General features: G+C 37.6%; 1 protein-coding gene across 3 annotated transcripts in view; it reads left to right on the top strand.

Annotated features, from left to right (window-relative positions):
• DYNC1I2 (dynein cytoplasmic 1 intermediate chain 2) overlaps positions 1-21,607 on the top strand; it is a 62,739-nt gene extending 41,132 nt beyond the window's left edge. For all 3 annotated transcript variants that reach the window (XM_023730576.1, XM_004375520.2, XM_023730575.1), the window contains 3 exons: positions 17,298-17,438; positions 19,263-19,388; positions 20,979-21,607. In XM_023730576.1, the coding sequence (XP_023586344.1) occupies positions 17,298-17,438; positions 19,263-19,388; positions 20,979-21,092 (381 nt within the window). In that variant the 3' untranslated portion in view covers positions 21,093-21,607. The remainder of the gene's footprint in view (positions 1-17,297; positions 17,439-19,262; positions 19,389-20,978) is intronic.
• Positions 21,608-22,585: the final 978 nt, after the last annotated feature.

Below are 22,585 nucleotides of genomic sequence, written 5' to 3'. Positions count from 1 at the left end.
TAGTTCTCATGAAAGTGTCCTGGCGGATATGGAAACCCCACACATACTGGTCTCACCACCACTTCAGATTTTTCAAGCAGAAAGCTGTTTACCCTGAACTTAGTTGGGGAAACAGCCCCTGAGTATCTCACATAGCACCTGTCATAACTGTGATACAGCCTGTCACAAAAGCTGTGCATTCCTCCATGGAGAGCTTTTAGAGGGTTGTTCAGAACTATAGTGGCTCACAGAACTGATGAAAAAATGGAGAAAAGACACATAAAAACTGACTTACATCAGGGTCCTACACAGTAAGGTCATACATAAGAAACTTGAATCATTAGGAAAGTGTTGTGTAAAGGCATGATACGTATTTAAATAGTTTGTTTTGGTTTTAATAAGCTTTAATTGTTTGAAAAGCCCACTTATGTGATAAAGTGCTTCCTGATTCTCTAGCAATTCCAGATAAATGCAACATGGCAGGAGAATGGTTGTATGGATTTCAGTTGTTTCTCTGTATATCATCTTTTGACTAAAGTCTGGCAAGAACTTGGCCAGTTGAAAGTCTCAAGGCAAATCCAAGTAGGGAACATTACCTCCTGTGATAGACCTTGTGGTCTCCTTCCACCCATTTTAAAATTAAAGTGATTTGACTTTGCTGTTTTGTTGCAGTGTTACATTGTTGCTAGTGAAACTGCGTACTGTGTGTCAGATTCTATTTAAGTTAAATTTCAAACTTTTTTTTTCCCGTTTCTGTCCACCTTACCCTGAATGAGGCAAAGTTTAGACTTTATTTGGTTCTTTCATTTTTTTTTTTTTTTTTTGAGAAAACCTAGTGGTCTTAGAAGATGTTCCTCACTATTATAGTGAACTCGTATTTCTTTATTGCGTGCTGGCCTCAGAAACCTAGGATAAACTCACTGTTCACTCTTTTCCTTTCTTGATGTTTCCTTTCACAGTAATTGAAGTGAGTTAGAAAACTGCTCCAAAAACTTGCCTTTTAAAATGGAATGTTTTCAGGTTTGGCATTAGAGATATAAAAATAGCACTTACTTTAAGGCTAATGAAGGAAACAAAAAGTGCGTAAAACAGTGTCCAGCATGTAATAGGCACTTAACAAATGTTTAGTTCCTCATTTTCCTCTTAATGGGGATCAGACAGAGCCTGAATGCATTTAATAAATCATCTGTTTTCTTTCTTGGATTGTTCTTGAATGTTATGTTCTTTTAATGAGACTTATGCACAGAAAAATGTAGAGGGAGAAGGAGAGTCTCACAACCACAAGCAAAGAAATGCATAAGGTAGTTAGTATAACCAAAGCAAGATGCAGCATTTTGGAAAGATGAACGAAACCAACTATTTCTCGGTAGACTGCAGGCAGCCTCTAAGTTGCTACATTTCTGGATGTGCTTTTACTTTAGTATCCTTTATATAGACACAGATTGTTAGCCAGCTTGCTTCTTCAGTAATTGAAAAGAATCTTAGATCTATTTGTAGACTTGGGTTTTTTTTTGTTTTTGTTTTTATCACACGGCTTCAGTTTGCCAGCCTTCTTTTGGCTCTGAATTTGAGGCTTCCAATTTGTGCATCCTTACACATATTAGCAGGAGTGGAAAATGAAGAGTTCATCTTGCCTAAACAAGTGCAGAACTTAATAGCAGACTGATTGATAACTTGCTTTTGTGGCGCTACATAGCTGGTTGATTGGTGGTAGATATTTTTTGTTCTTGTATTTTGCTATATTTCAGCATAGAACTGTCTTCCAAATAAGAATGACAGGCAAGCATCTCTTTCCTTGCTAATTAGGCTACACATTACTTCCTTCCTTGAGCTTCATATAGAAGACTCATTTGTTCATTTAACCATGATACATGCCTTTCCCCTCTTCTACACACATACATACCGCCCTCCAATGTTAGTGGCCAAAGGACAAGCCAGCATAGAGCAGGATATTTTCATACATGCTCAAGTACCCTCTAAAACTTTATCAGAAGAATTACCCTTTATTCTAACTTTTTGATACACAAATAATTCTACTCTGTAAAGAGCAGAGCAGCAACAATCAACCGAGTAAATATTTTTATATTTGGCCATACTGTGACTCCCAATATCATTGTTTCACTTAAATTTACACTTTCTGGGTATTTATGTTGCTGGTATTTATTTCTACCCTGCTTAAAGACTTGATACAGCCTTTGTGCTGTCCAATACAATGGTAATGAATGAAGGTAATGTTTTAAAATAATCTCATTTTAAACAATTCCATTTTAAGCTTTTTAAACCAGTGTCATGGATTTAACAGACTTCAAATGTGCGTGTTTGCCTCTACATGGTTTCTGACTTTGGGAACTGATCCCTTGTAAACTGGAAGCATGAATCATTAAATATTGCTACATCTTGTATCATTTAAAATCTGGCACTGCCCCAATAGCAAAACAAGATTCACTCTATTTTTTCCTTTCTTTAAGTCTTCTAAAAATCCCTGGAAATTTAGCGCTGCCTCTAATTTAAAGTTATGTTTTTGTAGCCAGCCTCTAATCTTTGCCAACTCAGGAATTTATAACACAGTCACAGAATTCTGGTTCATCAAACAGTTTTCATTACTTTTTTGAACTAAGCTATCAACCAAGACATTGCTACCTTCTCAAAATATTAAATTTGAAAATTCATAACAGAAACACTTCGGCAGACCTAAATGTTAAGGAGAATATGTGAGTAAAATCTTCAGGGTAACCTGAGGATGCTATAGAAGCTTGATTTGGAGAAGACCTGGTAAACTAGCATAATGTTCCACTACATTAAACAGTACTTATAAAATTACTCACTTTTTTATTACTGTAAATATTTTTGTGACACAACATTTTCTAATTCAACATATAAATTACTCTTAAAATACAAGTATTTATTGGGGGACAAAATATTTTAATATATGTACAATATATTTTAGTTTCCAAACAAAAGCTTATCAGAACCATATTTTACCATGAAGTGATAGACTTAAGGTTGTTAATATGGTAATTCCTTAGAACAGGTAATTTTTAGACTTTTGTAGTCCATAAACACTTTAATTTTTCACAGTCTCTGATGTCTCAAATCCCCTCCTTATTTTAACAGTTTACCGATTTAATTTTCAGGGAGTTACCAGCATTAAAGTAAGGTTAAAGTCATCCTACTAATGTTTGGGATAACAACTATGTACCGATTATACATGTTAAAATGAAGCAGTGCTTCGAAGTTGGAATGTTTCTTGAGGAAGGCTGACTTGCTACTGACCAGTGTCCAGCCTCTCCTTTGCATATTCAAAAACTCAGTTTTGTCAATCTGCTAGAGCTGATTAGACTAGGGAATGCAGACTGCAACTGTCAAGCTCCTGAGGCACTGATGTATTGGAGAATGTCAATTTGTTAACTTACAGTGAGAAACATAGCTACCAGAAGGCCCAGATAACTCACAGTAGCCTGACCAGCTCATTGTTTCCTATAGACAGCCCACATGGGAAGCCAAATTATAATCAGAAGTTGCTTGCTGAGCAAGGATTTGGAACAAAAGAAGTTTTATAATTTGAATATTTAATGGCATCCAGCTAAGATAGCCTGATTCATTCATCTTCAAATAGAGTTAGCCTTGCCATGGGGTGGCAATTCTCACATTCCATTGACTGAGACTCCCTTTCTCCTAGACAGTGCTTAAAAGGTTACTGTCTTCATTTTTCTTTTAAGACTGCTGCTTTATATTTTTGTTACTTCTCATTGATGCAGTCTTCCTCAAATTAATATCTTCAGTTAGGTTATATAGGAAGGTAAAAGGAGCCCTGGTGGTGCAATGGTAAGGTTGATGCTCTGAACCCACCTAGCAGCTCCTCAGGAGAAAGAGCTGGTGATCTGCTTCCGCAAAGATCGCAGCCTAGGAAACCCTATTGGTCAGTTCTGCTCTGTCACATGGCATTGCTATGAGTAGAAAATGATGGAACCTAACAACATTTCCGACCTCAGGATTTTTTTTTTTTTTTTTAAAGACATCTGTTTATCTCTGTTCTGATCTAATTTGAGGACATACTTATTTCTAGTGAGGGAGCATCTCACTGTTGTCTTCATGTATTTACTACGGGAACTCTTTTTTATTAATCTACAACTCCGCAGTTACACCAGCTTTGAGAAATAACCTTAAAGAACTTAGAGAAATTTGTGGTTTCTCTCTTGACCATACAGTGTTTTTTCTCACCATGTAACAGAATGAGGCACCTTTGCTTATTCAAATGCTATTGTCATTCAGAGAAACCTTTCTTTTTTTGTTCTTTCAACAAGTAAGTTTTGAAAACCTTTTATGTGTATTTTAGAGTTGCAGAGATCTTTAGAAATTATCCATTTCAGTGGTCTCAATCTTGGCTGCACATTGGAATCACCTGGGCAATTTTTAAAACACTCAGTGCTCACCTGGTACCTCAGACTGATTAAATCAGAATCTCTAACAGGGAGACCCTGGCAACAACATAGTTCTTAAAATTCCCCAGGTGATTACAATTTACAGTCAAAGTTCCAAACCACTGATAGAAGATCTTCATTTTATAAATAAGGAAATAGGGGCCTAGAAAGGTGAAGTGACTTTTCCAAAGCCTTAAAACTAGTCATTGTCTATAATCACATTCTGAAATTTTGGGACGATGTTGTTTTGTTGTATTTTTCTTTTTAATGTAATCTTTTACCCAGTTATGTATCCTACTTCTTTCTCTGGTTGCACTGAGTAAGTGAAACATTTCATCTAAGCATTTCCTGGTTGACTAAAACAAGTAGCAATCTTATTTTTTATTATAAATATAAATAACTTTTATCTAATTTGCATACAGCTTTTTTTTCATATTATATACTTTATAAAAATAGAATCATACAGTGTGTGCTCATTTATGTTTGCCTTCTTTTGCTGAATATTATGCTTTTGAGATTCATTCATATTATTGTGTGTAGATTGTTCATTCTGTCTGCTGTATATTATTCCATTCTGTGAATATACCATAATTTATCCGTTCTACCTCTGATGATACTTGGAATGATTCTAGTTGGGAGCTATTAGAAATAATGATCTACATAAGCACCCATTTCTGTTGGGCATATACCTAGAAATAGAATTACTTGGTCTTAGGACATGCATCCCCTATGTGGCTGTCAGTCTGTTGTGCTGTAGGGGCTTACATGTTGCTGTAATACTGGAAGCTATGCCACCGGTGTTCAGATACCAGTAGGGTCACCCATGGCGGACAGATTTCAGCTGAGCTTCCAGACTAAGACAGACTAGGAAGAACGACCTGGGAGTCTACTTTTGAAAAGAATTAGGCAGTGAAAACCTTTTGAATAGCAGCAGAACATTGTCTGATATAGTGCCAGAAGATGAGCCCCTCAGGTTGGAAGATACTCAAAAGACGACTGGGGAAGAGCTGCCTCCTCAAAGTAGAGTTGATCTTAATGACGTGGATGGAGTCAAGCTTTCAGGACCTTCATTTGCTGATGTGGCATGACTCAAAATGAGAAGAAACAGCTGCAAACATCCATTAATAGTCGGAACGTGGAATGTACGAAGTATGAATCTAGGAAAATTGGAAATCGTCAAAAAATGAAATGGAACACATAAACATCGATATGCTAGGCATTAGTGAGCTGAAATGGACTGATACTGGCCATTTTGAATTGGACAGTCATGGTCTACTGGGAATGACAGCTTGAAGAGGAATGGCATTGCGTTCATCGTCAAAAAGAACATTTCAAGATCTAAAGTACAACACTGTCAGTGATCGTATAATATCTATATGCCTACAAAGAAGACCTGTTAATACAACTGTTATTCAGATTTACACACAAACCAGTAAGGCCAAAGATGAAGAAATTGAAGATTTTTACCAGCTTCTCCAGTCCGAAATTGATCGAACATGCAATCAGGATGCATTGATAATTACTGGTGATTGGAATGTGAAAGCTAGAAACAAAGAAGAAGGATCGGTAGTTGGAAAATATGGCCTTGGTGATAGAAATGATGCGGGAGATCGCATGATTGACTTTTGCAAGACCAACAACTTCTTCACTGCAAATACCTTTTTTCACAAACATAAACGGTGACTATATACGTGGACCTCGCCAGATGGAATACACAGGAATCAAATTGACTACATCTATGGAAAGAGGCAATGGAAAAGCTCAATATCATCAGTCAGAACAAGGCCAGAAGCCGACTGTGGAACAGACCATCGATTGCTCATATGCAAGTTCAAGTTGAAACTGAAGAAAATTAGAATAAGTCCATGAGAGCCAAAGTACCACCTTGAGTATATGTCACCTGAATTTAGAGACCATCTCAAGAAAAGATTTGACACATTGAACACTAATGACTGAAGACCAGACAAGTTGTGGAAGGACATCATACATGAAGAAAGCAAGAGGTCGTTAAAAAGACAGGAAAGAAAGAAAAGACCAAAATGGATGTCAGAAAAGACTCGGAAACTTGCTCTTGAACGTCAAGCAGCTTAAAACAAAAGGAAGAAATGATAAAGTAAAAGAACTGAACAGAAGATTTCAAAGGACGACTCAAGAAGACAAAGTATTATAATGACGTGCAAAAAGCTGGAGATAGAAAACCAAAAGGGAAGAACACGCTCGGCGTTTCTCAAGCTGAAAGACCTGAAGAAAAAATTCAGGCCTCAAGTTGCAATAGTGAAGGATTCTATGGGGAAAATATTAAACAACACAGGAAGCATCAAGAGAAGATGGACTGTGAGAATAAACTCTTTGTTAAAGCCATCCGCTTGTGGTGTTTCTGTTATAGCAGCACTAGATGGCTAAGACAGAATTTGGTACCAGGAGTAGGGTACTGCTCACTAAAATGTGAAAGCAGTTTTGAAACTGTGAATGGATAGAGGACTGGGAGCAGCAGAGAACCAGCAGCAGCAGAACCAGGAGACCAGTACCAGACAGCGCTGGAGCCGACCCACAGAGCGGGTGCCTCTGGGCACTTATCGATAGAGCTAGTTTTGCCAGCCCACGGAGCAAGAGAGCTGAGTGCCTTCTGGCTGAAGTTTACTGGTGGAGTGGGGTGCCTCCAGGCACTTACTGGTGGAGCCACTGAGCTTTGGAACACTTGCCCCAGCAGGGCAGATGCAGGCATGAGACCCGAGAGCCAAGAGGCCACAGGAAACAGAAGCTGAAGAGGACAAGGAACACTAGAAGCTGAGCTGCCTCAGTCTCAAAAGCTATGACCAGGACCTCAGGGATTTCAAAGGGTGGAGCCATGGCCTCTGGTGTTTCTGAGGGTGGAGTCACCACTCAGATGGACTAGGAGAATGATGCTCCTAAAGCCAAGGGAGAAGAGTTGCTGTCCCAGTGGCCCCGGAAGGTGGAGCTGAAGGCAGTGGCTGAGGGGCTTACACTCAGAATCCAGAGAGTGTGGCCAATACCTGGAGTCTGGAGGGCAGGGCTATTGTGTGAACAGTCTCAGAGAACAGAAGATTATTTTCAAGCCTTGAGGGCAGATGTAATGTGTTCTGCTGACTCACTTGGTGCCTGTTATCCCTTCTTTTCCTCCAGTTTCTCCCATTTGTAATGGAAATGTCTAGCTTGCGCCTGTTCTGCCACTGTACCTTTGGAAGCAGATAACTTGTATTCTAGATTTCACAGATGAAGAGGAATTTTTGGATTTTGGACTTGGAGTTAAGACTTTTGCTATGATACAAGGGGGTGAATATGTGTTGCATGTTGCAAGGACGTGAATTTTGGCGGGCCAAAGGGTGGAATGTCATGGATTGAATTGTGTCCCCAAAAAATGTCTATCAGCTTGGCTTGGTTATGATTCCCAGTATTGTATGATTGTGTACCATTTTGTAATCTGATGGGATTTCCTTATGTGTTGTAAACTCTATCACTATGATGTAATAAGATGGATTAGCGGCAATTGTACTGATGACGTCTACAAGATTAGGTAGTGTCTTAAGCCAATCTCTTTTGAGATATAAAAGAGAGAAGCAAGCAGAGACACATGGGAACGTCACAACACCAAGAAAGCAGTGCCGGGAACAGAGCGTATCCTTTGGACCTGAGGTTCCTGCGCTGAAATGCTCCCAGACCAAGGGAAGACTGATACATTACAAGGACCTTCCTCCAGATCCGAAAGAGAAAGAAAGCCTTCTCCTGGAGCTGATGCCCTGAATTTGGACTTGTAGCCTACTGGACTGTGAGAGAATAAACTTCTCTTTGTTAAAGCCATCTACTCGTGGTATTTCTGTTATAGCAGCACTAGATGACTAAGACAGAAGGAATACACAGAGTCATTATACCAAAAAGAGTTGGTCAAAGTTCACCCATTTTAAGAGGCAGCATATGATCAGGAACTGATGGTACTGAAGGAAGAAGTCTGAGCTGCACTGAAGGCACTGGTGAAAAACAAGGCTTCAGGAATTGACGGAATATCAATTGAGATATTTCAGCAAATGGATGCAGCGCTGGAAGTGCTCACTTATCTATGCCAAGAAATTTAGAAGACAGCTGCCTGGCCAACTGAATGGAAGAGATCCGTATTTATGCTTATTCCAAGAAAGGTGATCTAACTGAATGCGGAAATTATCAAACAATATCATAAATATCACACGCAAGTAAAATTTTGCTGGAGATCATTCAAAAGTGACTGCAGCAGTATATCGACAGGGAACTGCCAGAAATTCAGGCTGGATTCAGAAGAGAACGTGGAACCAGGGATATCATTGCTGATCTCAGATGGATCCTGGCTGAAAGCAGAGAATACCAGAAAGATGTTTACCTGTGTTTTATTGACTTTGCAAAGGCATTCAACTATGTGGATCATAATAAATTATGGATAACACTGTGAAAAACGGGAATTCTAGAACACTTAATTGTGCTCATGAGGAAGGAACCTGTACATAAATCAAGAGGCAGTTGTTTGGACAGAACAAGGGGATACTGCGTGGTTTAAAGTCAGCAATGATGTGTGTCAGGGTTGTATCCTTTCACCATACTTATTCAGTCTATATGCTGAGCAGATAATCCGAGAATCTGGACTATATGAAGAAGAGCGGGCCATCAGGATTGGAGGAAGATTCTTTAACAGCCTGCATTGTGCAGATGATACAACCTTGCTTGCTGAAAGTGAAGAGGACTTGAAGCACTTACTGATGAAGATCAAAGACCACAGCCTTCAGTATGGATTACACCATAAAGAAAACAAAAATCCTCACAACTGGACCAGTAAGCAACATCATGATAAGCGGAGAAAAGATTGAAGTTGTCAAGCATTTCATTTTACTTGGATCCACAATCAACGCCCATGGAAGCAGCAGTCAAGAAATCAAAAGACGCATCGCGTTGGGCAGATCTGCTGCAAAAGACCTCTTCAAAGTGTTGAAAAGCAAAGATGTCACTTTGAAGACTAAGATGCGCCTGACCCAAGCCATAGTATTTTCAGTCACATCATATGCATGTGAAAGCTGGACAATGAATAAGGAAGACCAAAGAAGAATTGACACCTTTGAACTATGGCATTAGCAAAGAATATTGAATATACCATGGACTGCCAAAAGAACAAACAAATCTGTCTTGAAAGAAGTACAACCAGAATGCTCCCTAGAAGCAAGAATGGCGAGATTGCATCTTACATACTTTGGACATGTTGTCAGAATGGATTAGTCCCTGGAGAAGGACGTCATTTTTTGTTAAAGTACAGGGTCAGCAGAAAAGAGGAAGACCCTCAACAAGATGGATTGACGCAGTAGCTGCAACAATGAGCTCAAGTATAACGATTGTGAGCATGGCACAGGACTGGGCAGTGTTTTGTTCTGTGGTACATAGGGTCACTATGAGTCGGAACCAACTTCGTGCGCCTAACAACAACAACAGGACAGGCATGTGTTCAGCTTTACTAGGTACAGCCAAGCAGTTATTCCACAGTGATTTTGCAAGTTTACAATCCACCAGTAGCCTATGAGAGTTCTTGTTGCTCTACATCCTAGTCAACACTTTTTTCTTTTTCACTTTAACCATTCTGACGGGTGTAGTTGCACTGTATTGTGGTTTTAATTTGCAGTAATCTGAGGCTAATGACTTTAAACACTTTTCCATGTGTTTATTGACTATTTTGTGAAGTGCCTGTTAAGTTTTTTGCCCATTTTTCTATAGGCAAACCCTTTTTTAAAAGATTATGGAAACTATTACATATTCTTAGAGAGTTGAGCTTGTGAACAACTTTTGTTTTAAAGACCATAAAAATTACATGAAAATGGGATGTTCTTAAAGAAGTATACCTCAGGAGTCATGGACCTTAGCACCAGGGTCCTTAGCCATTAGTGTACCTCAGAATCACTTAGTGGAGCAATACCGGAAATACTGATGAAGTGCACCTGAGGTGTAACTCCTACATCTGTATTTATAAAAAGCTTTGCAGATGATTGTGATGCCCCTCCTAAGTTGAAAACCACTACCAAAGAACCAGACTTCATTTGGCATTGTTACCAGGGAGAAAACCAACTCCGATTCACAGCAACCCCATGTGTTAAACAGAGTAGAACTGTTCATAGAAACAGACTGCCAGGCCTTTCTTCATAGTGCTGCTGAGTGGTTTCAAACCATCAACCTGTAATTAGTAGCTGAGGGGAAACCATTTGCACCACCCAGGACCTACTTGCCAGGGAGCGTTATAAACAAATAATAATCTTGGGGAAAAAAATGTCTTCTGTTTTCAGTTAACTTTTAAGTTTTGTTTTATAAAATTTTTTTTTAATTGAAACAAACTTTTTAGCTGTTAAGATTGTCATGCTGTTGACCTTTACTGTCATCTGAAAAAATTAAAAATACATTTTAAAATGTTTTATTATGGAAAATTTCAAACGTATACAAAAGCAGAGCAAATAGTATAATGAAACCAATATACTTATCACCCAACTTCTACAATTCTCAATACATGGCCAATTTTTGTGTGTGTGTATGTGTATGTGCTTTAGGTGAATGAACATTTATAGCGCAAATTAGTTCTCATTCAAAAACTTCTACACAAATTGTTTTGTGGCATTAATTGCAATCCCCACAATGTGTCAACACTCTCCCCCTTTCCACCCTGGGCTCCCCATGTCCATTCATCCAGGTTTCCTGTCCCTTCCTGCCTTCTCTTTGCTTTTGGGCAGGTGTTGCCCATTTGGTCTCTTCTACTTGATTGAATCTTAGCACATTTCTTCCTTGTGTTATTGTGGTTTGTTTTATAGGCCTGTCCAATCTTTAGCTGAAAGATGGACTTTGGGAGTGGCTTCAGTTCTGAGTTAGCAGGGTGTCCAGGGGCCGTAGTCTCGGGGATTACTCCAGTTTCTGTCAGACCAGTAAGTCTGGTCTTTTTTTGTGAATTTGAATTTTGTTCTATATTTTTCTCCCACTCTGTCCCGGGGTTGGTGGTGGTAGCCAGGCCATCATCTAGTTCTTCTGGGCTTAGATTGGTTGAGGCTGGACACATGACCAATCTTGTTTGATCTATACCCACATATACTCCTTCTATCCCTCCTTACCCCTGGATTGTTTTAAAGCAAACCTAGACATTATTATTTCATCTATAATAAATATTCATTATGTATTTCTAAAATATAAAGCTTTTAAAAAGAAAAAAGCATAACCACAGTACCACCATAGTATCATTACACCCCAAAAAGTGAGCACTGATTCCTTAATTTTATCAAATAGCCAATGAATGTTCAAAAAAAAAATTTTTTTTTTTTTTACAGTGTAGTTCTTTGAATCAGGGTCCAAATGAGGTCCATGCATTTGTGATTAGTTGACCATCTTTTAAAGTCTCTCTCATAATAGGGTTTCTTTTTTCTTTTTTGTCGTTGTTGAAGATGAAGAAAAAATGTTGGTTGTCCTGTAGGGTGTCTCACAGTCTGGATTTTGTATTCCTGTGGTATCATTTATCATGTTCCCTTGCCCCTGTATTTCCTGTAGATTCGTACTTAGATCTAAAAGTGTGAGTAGATTCAGGTTCATTCACCTGCTTCCTAGGTGGTGGTCTTTACTTCCATCAGGATATGTATAATGACAGGTTGCTGTGTTTTTGTGATACTAACAGCCATTGCTGATGCTGCCTGGATCCATTAATTCATTAGGGGTTGCAGAATGGTTATATTCTAATTCTTTGCCTACTAGCTAAAATACATCTAAAAGAGAACTTTACCCTAATGATTCATTTGACTACCCGTACCAGTCCTTACGTTGATACCTCGTCAGCCTTTTTGGTCATCTGAAGCGCGTTCGGTAGTAGATTCCTCAGGAGGTGCTTGTGGACACATTATTCTCATATTCACAACAGTATATCTGGTTACAAAGGTCAGTTTGGTCTTATATAAAATCCATGACTTACATTTTCTTTCTTTGAGTACATGTAACTCTATTGTCTTCTGGCCAAAAGCATTGTTGTCAAAAAAGACTGATGACAGTCTGAGTTTCTTTTCCTAGTGTGTGACTTGGTCTTTTTACCTGGGTGTCCAAAGGATTTTTTTCTTTTTCTTTAAGGGGTCAATTTGCCTAGATACACAGGATATCCTTTCAATATGTAATTTCAAGCTGTGTTTTATTTTAGGAACGTTCTCTTGAATTATTGGTTTTAGTATATTTCTCCTGTGTCATTGCTTTGGTTTTCTTTTTCAGAGCTGCTGATCGGTGTATCTTTGGTATTTTCTTTGTGTATATCTCTTTTTTTTTTAATTCTCTTTATCTTTTTTGTCCTTTTTTTAAATAACAGTTTTATTGAAGTATAATTCATATACCATAAAATACACCCTTTCAGGGAGAGTGTTGACATGTCGTGGGTTGTTAACCAGTGTCATAAATATGTTTACCTACTGTTTAATGAGAAACTGTTGTTCATCTAAAGTACAATTTAAAAAAAAAATTACCCTCTTAAACTGTACAATTGAGTGGTTTTTAGTATGTTCACAGAATTGTACAACTATCATCACTATCTAATTTTTTAACATTTTCAAACCTCAGAAAGAAACACCATACCCATTAGCAGTCACTCATCATTTCTACCCTCCCTCAGCCCCTGGAAACCACTACTCTCCTTTCTGTCTCTATGGATTTGCCTGCTATGGACAATTCATGGTCATTTCATGGAATCATACCATATGTGACTGGCTTCTTTCACTTGGCATGTTTTCACGGTTCATCTATGTTGTATCTGTGTCAGTATTTCATTCCTTTTTATTGTTGAATAACATTTCAGTGTGTGGTGTACCACTTTTTGTTTATCCATTCGTCACTTGGTGGACATTTGAGTTTCCATTTTTTAGCTATTGTGAATAATGCTGCTATGAATATTCATGTACATGTTTTGTGTGAACCTATGTTTTCATTTCTCTTAGGTATTTATGTACCTAAGAATCAATTTTGAGGAATTGCCAATCTTTTCCAAAGCAGCTGCACCATTTTACATCCCCACCAGCAATGTATGAGGGTTCCAGGTTCCAGTTCCAATTTCACACATGCTCACCAACTCTTGTTATTATTATCTTTTAGATTATAGCCATCCTAATGGGTATGAAGGATCCATGCTGTTGCAGTGGTTAAGCGGTCAGCTGCTAACTGAAAGGTTGGCACTTCAAACCCACCTAGTGGCTCCGTGGGAGAAAAGACCCGGTGATCTACTCCTGTAAACACTACAGCCTAGGAAACCCTATGGGGCAGTTCTACTCTGTCATACTGGGGTCGCCATGAGTCAGAATTGACTCGGCACAAACAACAATGGGTATGAAGTGATATCTCATTATGGTTTTGATTTGCATTTCACTGATGACTAATGATGTTGACAGCTTTTCATGTGCTTATTGGTCATTTGTATATCTTCTTTGGAGAAATGTTTACGTTCAGATCCTTTGCCCGTCTTTTAATCGGGTTATATCTGTCTTTTTATTATTGAGTTGTAAGAATGCTTTATGTGTCCTGGATACAAGCCACTTATCAGATACATGATTTGCAAATATTTTCTCCCGTTGTATAGGTATATTTTCACTTTCTTGATGGTATTGTTTGAAGCACAAAAGTTTTTCATTTTGATATAGTCCAATTTATCTATTTTTTCTTTCACGGCTTGTGCTTTTGGTTTCGTATATCTAAAAAGCCATTGCCTAATCCAAGATAATGAAGATTTCTTTACTCCTGTGTTTTCTTCTAAGAGTTTTGTGGTTTTAGCTTTTACATTTAGATCTGTGACACATTTTGATTTAGTTTTTGTGTAGTGAGAAAAGTGGGGGGGTCCAACTTCATTCTTTAGCCTGTGGAGATCTAGCTATCTCAGTGCCATTTGTTGAAAAGACTGTTCTTTCCCCCATTGAATTGTCTTGATACCCTTATTGAAGATCAATTGACTATAAATGTGAAGGTTTATTTTTGTACTCTCATTTCTATCTCATTGCTCTGTATGTCTGTCTTTATGCCATTATCACATTGTCTTGATTACGGTAGCTTTGTAGCAAGTTTTGAAATTAGGAAGTGTAAGTCCTCCAACTTTGTTCTTTTTGTTGTTTGTTTTTTAAATTTTCTTCATTTCCATCTTCTCTTTCTCTTAAGTCATTATTTGTTATGTTTATTTGCTTTTGTATTTCCTCTAGTTTAATCTTTTTTTTCCTTTTATTTCTAAGTCTTTCCTGACTTCTGTTACCTCTTCTTTTATCTGATCACCTTATTTTAGAATTTTTCTAATGTGATTTGTGTTATTTCATAGTTTTTATCATTTTCTTATTTTAGCTCGTTTTGAAATATTAAGTTACAGTTTTCATCATTTTGTGGGCATTTCTTTCTGGTATCCTTTTACTTTCGGAAGGTATTTTGTTTTCTCCTCATTTTCTTTTTTTCTTATAATAACTTGTAATACTATGGCTGTGTAACAGACATTCCAAAACTTAATGACTTAACACAACACCAACATTTATTTTGCTCACAAATATGTTCTCTGGACAGGGCTTAGCAAGGACATCTCACTTCTGCATAACTCGGTATTGACTGGAGGCTGGAATCATCTGAAAGCTCTGTCACTCATATGTCTGGTGGCTGGGCTGGGAAGACTCTAGTAACTGGGCTCTTGAGGCATCTCTCTTATCTTGATGTGGTCTCTTCATATGGTCTCTTCAGTATGGCAGGTTCAGCATACCCAGACATCTAACGTGACACCAAAGGTTTATGTCCCGAAAGAAAGCAGCCAGGTAGAAGCCTTGTCACCTTTTGTAACCCAGCTTCAGAAGTCACACTACATCACTTCCACTGCATTCCATTGGTTGAGGCAGTATATAAAAGTCTATTCAGATTTAGGGGAGGGAAGAGAGACCATTTTCTCTGAATGGTGGAGGAGTGTCAGCCTCATGTTGTGAGAAGAACATGTGGATAAGGTATATATTGGTTTGTCCCTTTTTGAAAAATACAGTCTGCCACAGTGACTTTATATGGGATTTGACTTAAATCCTTTTCTGTTGTTCGTTGTCTACAAGTGAAATGAGTTTTTCCTATACTTTTAGGAGGGGGAAGGATAGGTAAGGAAAGCTTATCTAGTTTCATAGACTAGACTAGAGTCCCTCTCCTGTGGTTTTGCAAAGTGACTTTATTGTGTGTGTATGTGTGTGTGTGTGTAAGGACCCCTAGTGGCACAGTGGTTAAAACGATGGACTGCTAGCCAAAAGGTCAGAAGTTTGAAACCACTAGTGGCTCTGCTGGAGAAAGATGTGGCAGTCTGCTTCTGTCGAGATTTACAGCCTTGGTAACCCTGTGTGGTTGCTATGACTCGGAATTGACTTATAGGGGTGGGCCTATATATTTGTGAAAGGCCCGACAACCTACTTCCAAAAACCAGCCATTGAAAACACTGTGGAGCTCAGGTCTGCTCTCAGACACATGGGGTTGCCATGAGTTTACTTAACAGCAACAGATATATGTGTGTGTGTATGTGTGTGTGTGTTTGTAGAGATATGTATATATATAGAGAGAGAGAGATATCTCGAACTTTCTGAGTTGTGCCTTTCCTCTTCCTGTCTACCACTTTTATCTGAACCTTTTCTTTCCCTTGTTCTGATGTCTTTGTCTTCCACATTTTGGATTCTAGTCCCAACAGTTTCTCTTCAGCAAGACTTTGCCTTGGTAGAAGAATCCTGATCAAAAGGGGGAAAATGCAGAACAGACTTCCAGATTTTCATGGACTCCAGACTTTCTGGAGCCATGAATGCTGGATAAACCTCTGTAACTGTTTCCGTAAGATAATCTTTAAACCTTAAACCAGAAATATCCCCTGAAGTCTTCTTAAAATCAAACTGTAGTTTAGCTTAACTAGTAAACAATGTCTGCTGTGAGCATTATGCTCTTTTAAGATCTGTCTACATGGGATCAGATTGACAACAACAACTCGAAAGATTAGATAGGAACCTTAGGGAGTGGTGAGGTTATTTAATGGGAGAGGAACAGTTCCAGAAAAGGAGAGTGAGAATGGCTGCACAGCTTGGATGTAATCAATGTCACTGAATTGTACATGTAGAAATTGTTGAATGCTGTATGTTTTGCTATGTATATTCTCAACAACAACAACTAAAATAAATTTAAAAAAAATAGAAGACTATGTCTTGGAAAGGAGCTTTGGTTTGTTAAGTTTGAAAGTTTATAGGGCCCTGACTGCACCATCAGATTTTACTTACAGTTGGCTTGCACAGATTTGTAAATGGGATTCTGCAAAACACCATCCCAGTTTCTGCTCCTGTTCTCAGACTGGCCCACCATACTGTCCAGTGAGTATCTGCTGGCAACTGCAAAGTGCTTCTGTTCTCAGGGTGTCAAAAGCCTTCGTGTCTTCCTACCACTTCTTCCTGCACAGATCCTACCGGTCTCGTAGTTTTCCAACGTTTGTTTCCACCCACTTATATTTGGAGGTTTGTGAGAATACCTTGTCTCCTAATTTTGTTGTAGATGTTGTCTGTGAGTCTTTAGTTTTGGTATCCTCAATCCTGTGTCTGATTTTATGGGACGATTCAGAGGGAATTCAAAAAGTACACTACCACTGCTGTCATCTTCCCAGAATCCTCTCATTGGCAAATGTTTTTAAAACACATTCTATTCCTTTTTTTAAACAGTATGGCATCTACAAGTTTTTTTTAAAAAATGCAGTCCAGTAGTTTATTCTTAATTCAAAACTCCAGGTAATACTGTAGTGAAGTAAACTATAGGAACTTTTTCCAGGCTGAGTTAAATATAATAAAATGTTTTCATACCTGTTGAATGTCTGTCAGATTTTGACTGTGTTAAGAATCAACTTTTTCCTTTCAGAATAACAAGCCTCTGTACTCGTTTGAAGATAATTCAGACTATGTTTATGATGTTATGTGGTCACCCACCCACCCAGCCCTGTTTGCCTGTGTGGATGGCATGGGGAGACTGGATTTGTGGAATCTCAATAATGACACAGAGGTGAGCAGGAAAATAACAAAAATTGCACTGAAAAATAGAAAATTGGAGATTTATTGAATAATTTGTGAAATTCCTTTTATCCCAAGGAATGTAAAAGGGCTCAGTGATTGTGGCTTCATCACAAAGAAGCTAAATAAGCTTTGTACCCTAAATAATAAACAGCATGCTGTGCAGAACTGAAGGAAGAAATAATGTTGCCAAGAGCACTGGGGCATTTCCTTTTACTTCTGAAAAGCACTGTCGTGTCTCTAATGTCCTGGCAAAGTCTCATTCATAAGGCAACTGGGATATTTTTCATTTATAGGTTAGAAAGCAGGTAGTTTCAGACTGTCGAAGTATGTTAACCTTAATCTTGAATTTCTGAATTATCTCTTAGCCTTGATAGAATTGTGTATCATCCATAAACATTAGTCTAAGCCTGACTTCTTTGAGGTAAAAATGTATTTTGATGACTTGTTTCCATGGAAAATTGAATACAGAGTGTTACTGTTACTATAAAATGAATATAGAAACCACCAGATTTCATAATTGCTGTACTGAAATCACTTATTAGCAATACATTTTAACTAATAATTTATATTTAGCCATGTGTGTTTTTACCAGCTTAGAGAGGCTTAAAATGTTCTTACAATTCTACACTGCTGTGGGGTAATAGACATAATGGTAGTAGTTCTGTCAATAAGGAGAAAGTCATCTGGTGCCTTCTCCCACATCCCACTCTCTTCCACATCTTTTCATATTCTGGTGGCATCTCTCTAAAGCTGTTAAAGAAGCTGGTTATACAGGGCAAGGAAGTTATATATTCGAAATGTGAGAATTTTAACAGTGTTAACTATTGGTTCTGTAGTTTAGGGAGAAACATTCAAATACTGCTAACAAAGGGTATTAAACCCTAGTTAAGTAACTGGATTTGATTATATGTTTTCTGGTTGCTGAGAATGGTACTAGTTTTATTTTCTTAGTTTGGATTTTGGTCTTAGAGATTTGTGGCCACAATTAAATGTGAATCTTTCCTATAATAGTTAAAGAATATATCTAAATATAATTTTTATGTGTAAAAATTTTAGGGTTTTAGGGAGTTAAATCAATCATTTGGGGATGACTGGTTTCAGTTAGGAGGACTATTTTTAATCTGATTTCAGAATTTAAGAATTTTTATTGTGCTGTTTAGTCAGAATCAAGCAAATCCCTTTTTCTTCAGCACAGGAGAGGCAGAGGCAGGTTAAAAGGGACTGGTGCCATTGTGTGGTGGCATCTTCCTGCCTCCTTCCAGTCAGTTGATGGGAACAAGGGGCTTTGGAAAGGCCCATATTGTACCTTCAGTATGAACTGTTTCTAGGTTTCTGGGAGCTGTGAATCAAATCACAGGTTTCAGCTGACAAAAATGCAAGCTACCACAGTAATTCCTGTCCTCTAAAATTGAACTATAATTTGTTTATGAGGGCTTTTGAATTGTTTTTTGTTTTTTTTTTTTAAATGGGGTTTTGACCATATGTTTTCAAACAGCTTGACTTCTTAAAGAAGTTAAAACAACAACAAAGAATACTTTATTAAAGAGGAGCTCTTCAAAATGATGTGTCTAGTCAGGTGAGAATTTTCTATATAAGGACTTAAATTCTTTTCCCAGACCATTTTCAAGGATTGACTATAATGTCATTCATAATATATCACTGAATAGGAAGAAAGTTGGGGAAATTCTTTATCTGTTTTCATCTTTGTTTTAAAAAATGTAGCCAGATTGGAAGCAAGAAGAATTACTGTTTTACATGTTTATAGAAATCTTGATGAAACTTTAACGCTGTACTATATTTTAAATGACTTTAGGTGCCAACTGCCAGCATTTCCGTGGAGGGTAATCCTGCTCTTAATCGTGTAAGATGGACTCATTCTGGAAGAGAGATTGCCGTGGGTGATTCTGAAGGACAGATTGTTATATATGATGTGGGAGAGGTATGGGACTCGCTGCCTATAATTTTGACACATCTATTTAGCTTTCACAGCATTGCAGTGAAGGTATCTTTGTGACTAAACCTAGTCTTTGAGGTTCATGCGTTGTATAAACCATATGGTTGTAAAAACTTTCTACCACAGAAGCAAGTCTTGAGATTAATTTTCTCTCTAAACTGGATGTCCTGTATCCCCATGCAACAGATTTTGAGGGTAACGTGATATGTTGAAAGTACCCTGTTTCTTGAAGCATGTTTGCTAGAAATTAGAAATTTTTCAGCTAGAAGAAATTTGGAGTTATAATTGGACTTTGGGATTTCATGAAATATTGAGATTAGATTTTATTTTTTTGTGTCATAGATTTGTTTGGGCAAGGTAATAGAAACCATAAGTAATGTCTTTTGAGAGTCATCTGATGACTATAACAAATGTGAATCTTGACTATTGAGCCTTGTTGCAAAGCCATTATAATTCAGTCCAACGTGATAAGCTGCAGTTCTCTCTTTAGCACTCTGCTTGGCTCAACACAATGCCTGGGATTGATTTCCTCCTTTTTAGGCTGGCTAGTGCCTTAGTACTTTTATTTTTCCTGTGCCTCATGATTTCTTGCCTTCTCTGGACACCCCGTGGTGTCTAGCAATTCAGTGTGGAGGGAGGTGGATTGAATTGCTTAGAATAGCACTGTCCAATTGAACTATCCGTGCTAATGGAAATGTTCTGTATCTGTATTGTCCAGTATGATAGCCACTAACCACAAATGGCTATTGAGCACTTAAAATGTGGCTAGTACAACTGAAGAACTGAATTTTTAGTTTTATTTAGTTTAATTAATTTCAGTTTAAATAGTCACACATGGCTAGTAGCTACCATATTAGACACTGTAGGCTTAGAAGTAGGCACATCCCTTTGCCCCACTGATTGGTTTGTGCTCTAATATGACATTGTCAAACTCCTGCAATAGTATAATGGCAATTATCAAACAATTTTGGTCAGTGAACTGCTTTAGTGAGGCAAAAACATCACAAACCTCTTACTTCTCCCCTTTTACTACTGGTACAAAATTAAAGTGTTAAGGAATGGCATAGCATCAGATGAAGTGATTGAGATATTAAAAAAGGTCATCTTAGGCCCCAAACAAAAATAATACTTGTAAAAAACCAGCTCTTATGAATCATGCTTCAAAAACTACTTAGTAGGAACCTTCACCTAAAGTACAATAATAAAAAAAAAAAAAAACCTATTTAGTAGGAGTAGTACAAGAATAAAGTAAAAATTTTTTAAGGAATTCCCTACCACCAGCAAAATCTTTGAGCTGGTGCAGAGGAGTTATATTTACAAAGCATCATTATTATCCTCTCTTGCACTGATGGTAGTAATAGTGAAGTCATTTCCGAGGCTGTCACAACACACTTCACAAATACCGTCTTTTGTTATGAAATGTTGTAAGTTGTTGTAGTCTGTCTAATTATGGAAAGGTCATTCAGGCCAGTTATTACTTTTTAATGGAAAAACTATTTGAAAACAAACTGAACAATAGTGGGTAAGATGATCTTTTATTTCTGTGTACATAAAACATTGTCTTTCTTTTAACAGCAGATTGCTGTTCCCCGCAATGATGAATGGGCACGGTTCGGCCGAACTCTCGCAGAAATTAACGCAAACCGAGCTGATGCAGAGGAGGAAGCAGCTACCCGAATACCTGCTTAGTTCCTGAAGTGGGATGTGTAGCCTTAGTGGATTTGGGATGTGTAGCCTAAGTAGATCCTAAGACTATTTGCATGCTTCTATCTAAATGATAATCAAAAGGAGATTTCATGGAGTAAACTGTGGTTTTAATGCCACAAGCAAGTCTTATAATGTCCCTTTTTATATAACATGCATCTTGTTTTGGATTTGTGTCATTTTTAATACAGCTAACTTTACAAAATGCACCCTTTTCTGAATTCTTATATACAGTTGTATATTTTGTATTAGTTATTCTTTGGAATTCTTTTCAATTTATAACACTATATGCAGTTATTTCTAAAGCAAGGTTATATAAGTTCTGCATATTTTCAAATAATCACAATTCCTGTTATACTGATAATGTTCTCACTAACCATGATGTATAGGAACATTGTTTATTCTTAGCCATAGCATGCATATATTTATCCAAGTACCATTCTAATCTCCTTTATAATTCATGTGGTAGCTATCTATAAATAAAAACAAATATGCATTAACTTTTCATTTTGATTTACTCCTTGCAATTTGAATTTTTTCCATCTCTTTTCTGGAGTGTCTCTTTTTTTCATATCCTTCTGTAAGCTCCTGTTGTGAGCAGCCACCTCAGGTCCTGTAAATTTCTGTGCCTTAAATACACTCTACAGAACATACTGTCGATTTCCTGATGCCGTATGAACTGATATATAATCTGTCAGTGAAAAAAATTCGCCTAGGTTAACTTTCACTTTGATACCTTATTTTCTTTCCATCTACCATGTATTTATTTTAAAAACTAAATGGAAAGCTGCCTGTTATTCTCACTGATTGAGGTTACTATGTATGTGAGCCCTCTGAGAGTAAAACTTACTGTAAGGGAAATTGATTGCATGGTTGCAGTAGCCAAGAAGGAAGGGGGCTCAAATGAACCCGCACTTTATCACTGAATCAGCTCTGTATCTTGAGATCTGAACATTGTTACCACAATTTTGTCTACACGTCTGAAAGGTAGGTGACAAGTATCTAAGGATTAGTATTGAAATCAACCTATTTTAGCATTAGAGGAAAGAACTATGATCAGATCTTGATTTTATCCACTATAAGTTGTTCATTTACTTCACCCCGACCTTTACCCTTCTAAAGTTTAACTGCCCCTTTATTCAATAGAACATGAATTAGGACAGAACATTTTTGTTTTGTTTTTGTTAATAATCCTAACACAGATTTAATGGGAAAGAAGTTTCTAAATAATATCAAAACTTCTTAACTATGATTGTCATACAGCATAAGGAATAACTGACCCGGAATACTAAACCCAAGCTCTAGTTCCAGCTCTGGCCATCCTGAGATGTGTGATTCTAGCCAAGTCTTTCTATCTGTGCCTCATTCTCCTTACCTGGGAATTACATTCAGGTTAGATGATTTCTGAATTTTCTTATAGCTCTAAAATAATTAATGCTGATTACTTCAGGCAGTTCTCCACTACTGTATATTTAATT

This window comes from Trichechus manatus, unplaced genomic scaffold, assembly GCF_000243295.1.
Source record: "Trichechus manatus latirostris isolate Lorelei unplaced genomic scaffold, TriManLat1.0 scaffold00037, whole genome shotgun sequence".
NCBI lineage: Eukaryota > Metazoa > Chordata > Mammalia > Sirenia > Trichechidae > Trichechus > Trichechus manatus.
This window is presented reverse-complemented; position numbering and strand designations above follow the sequence as displayed.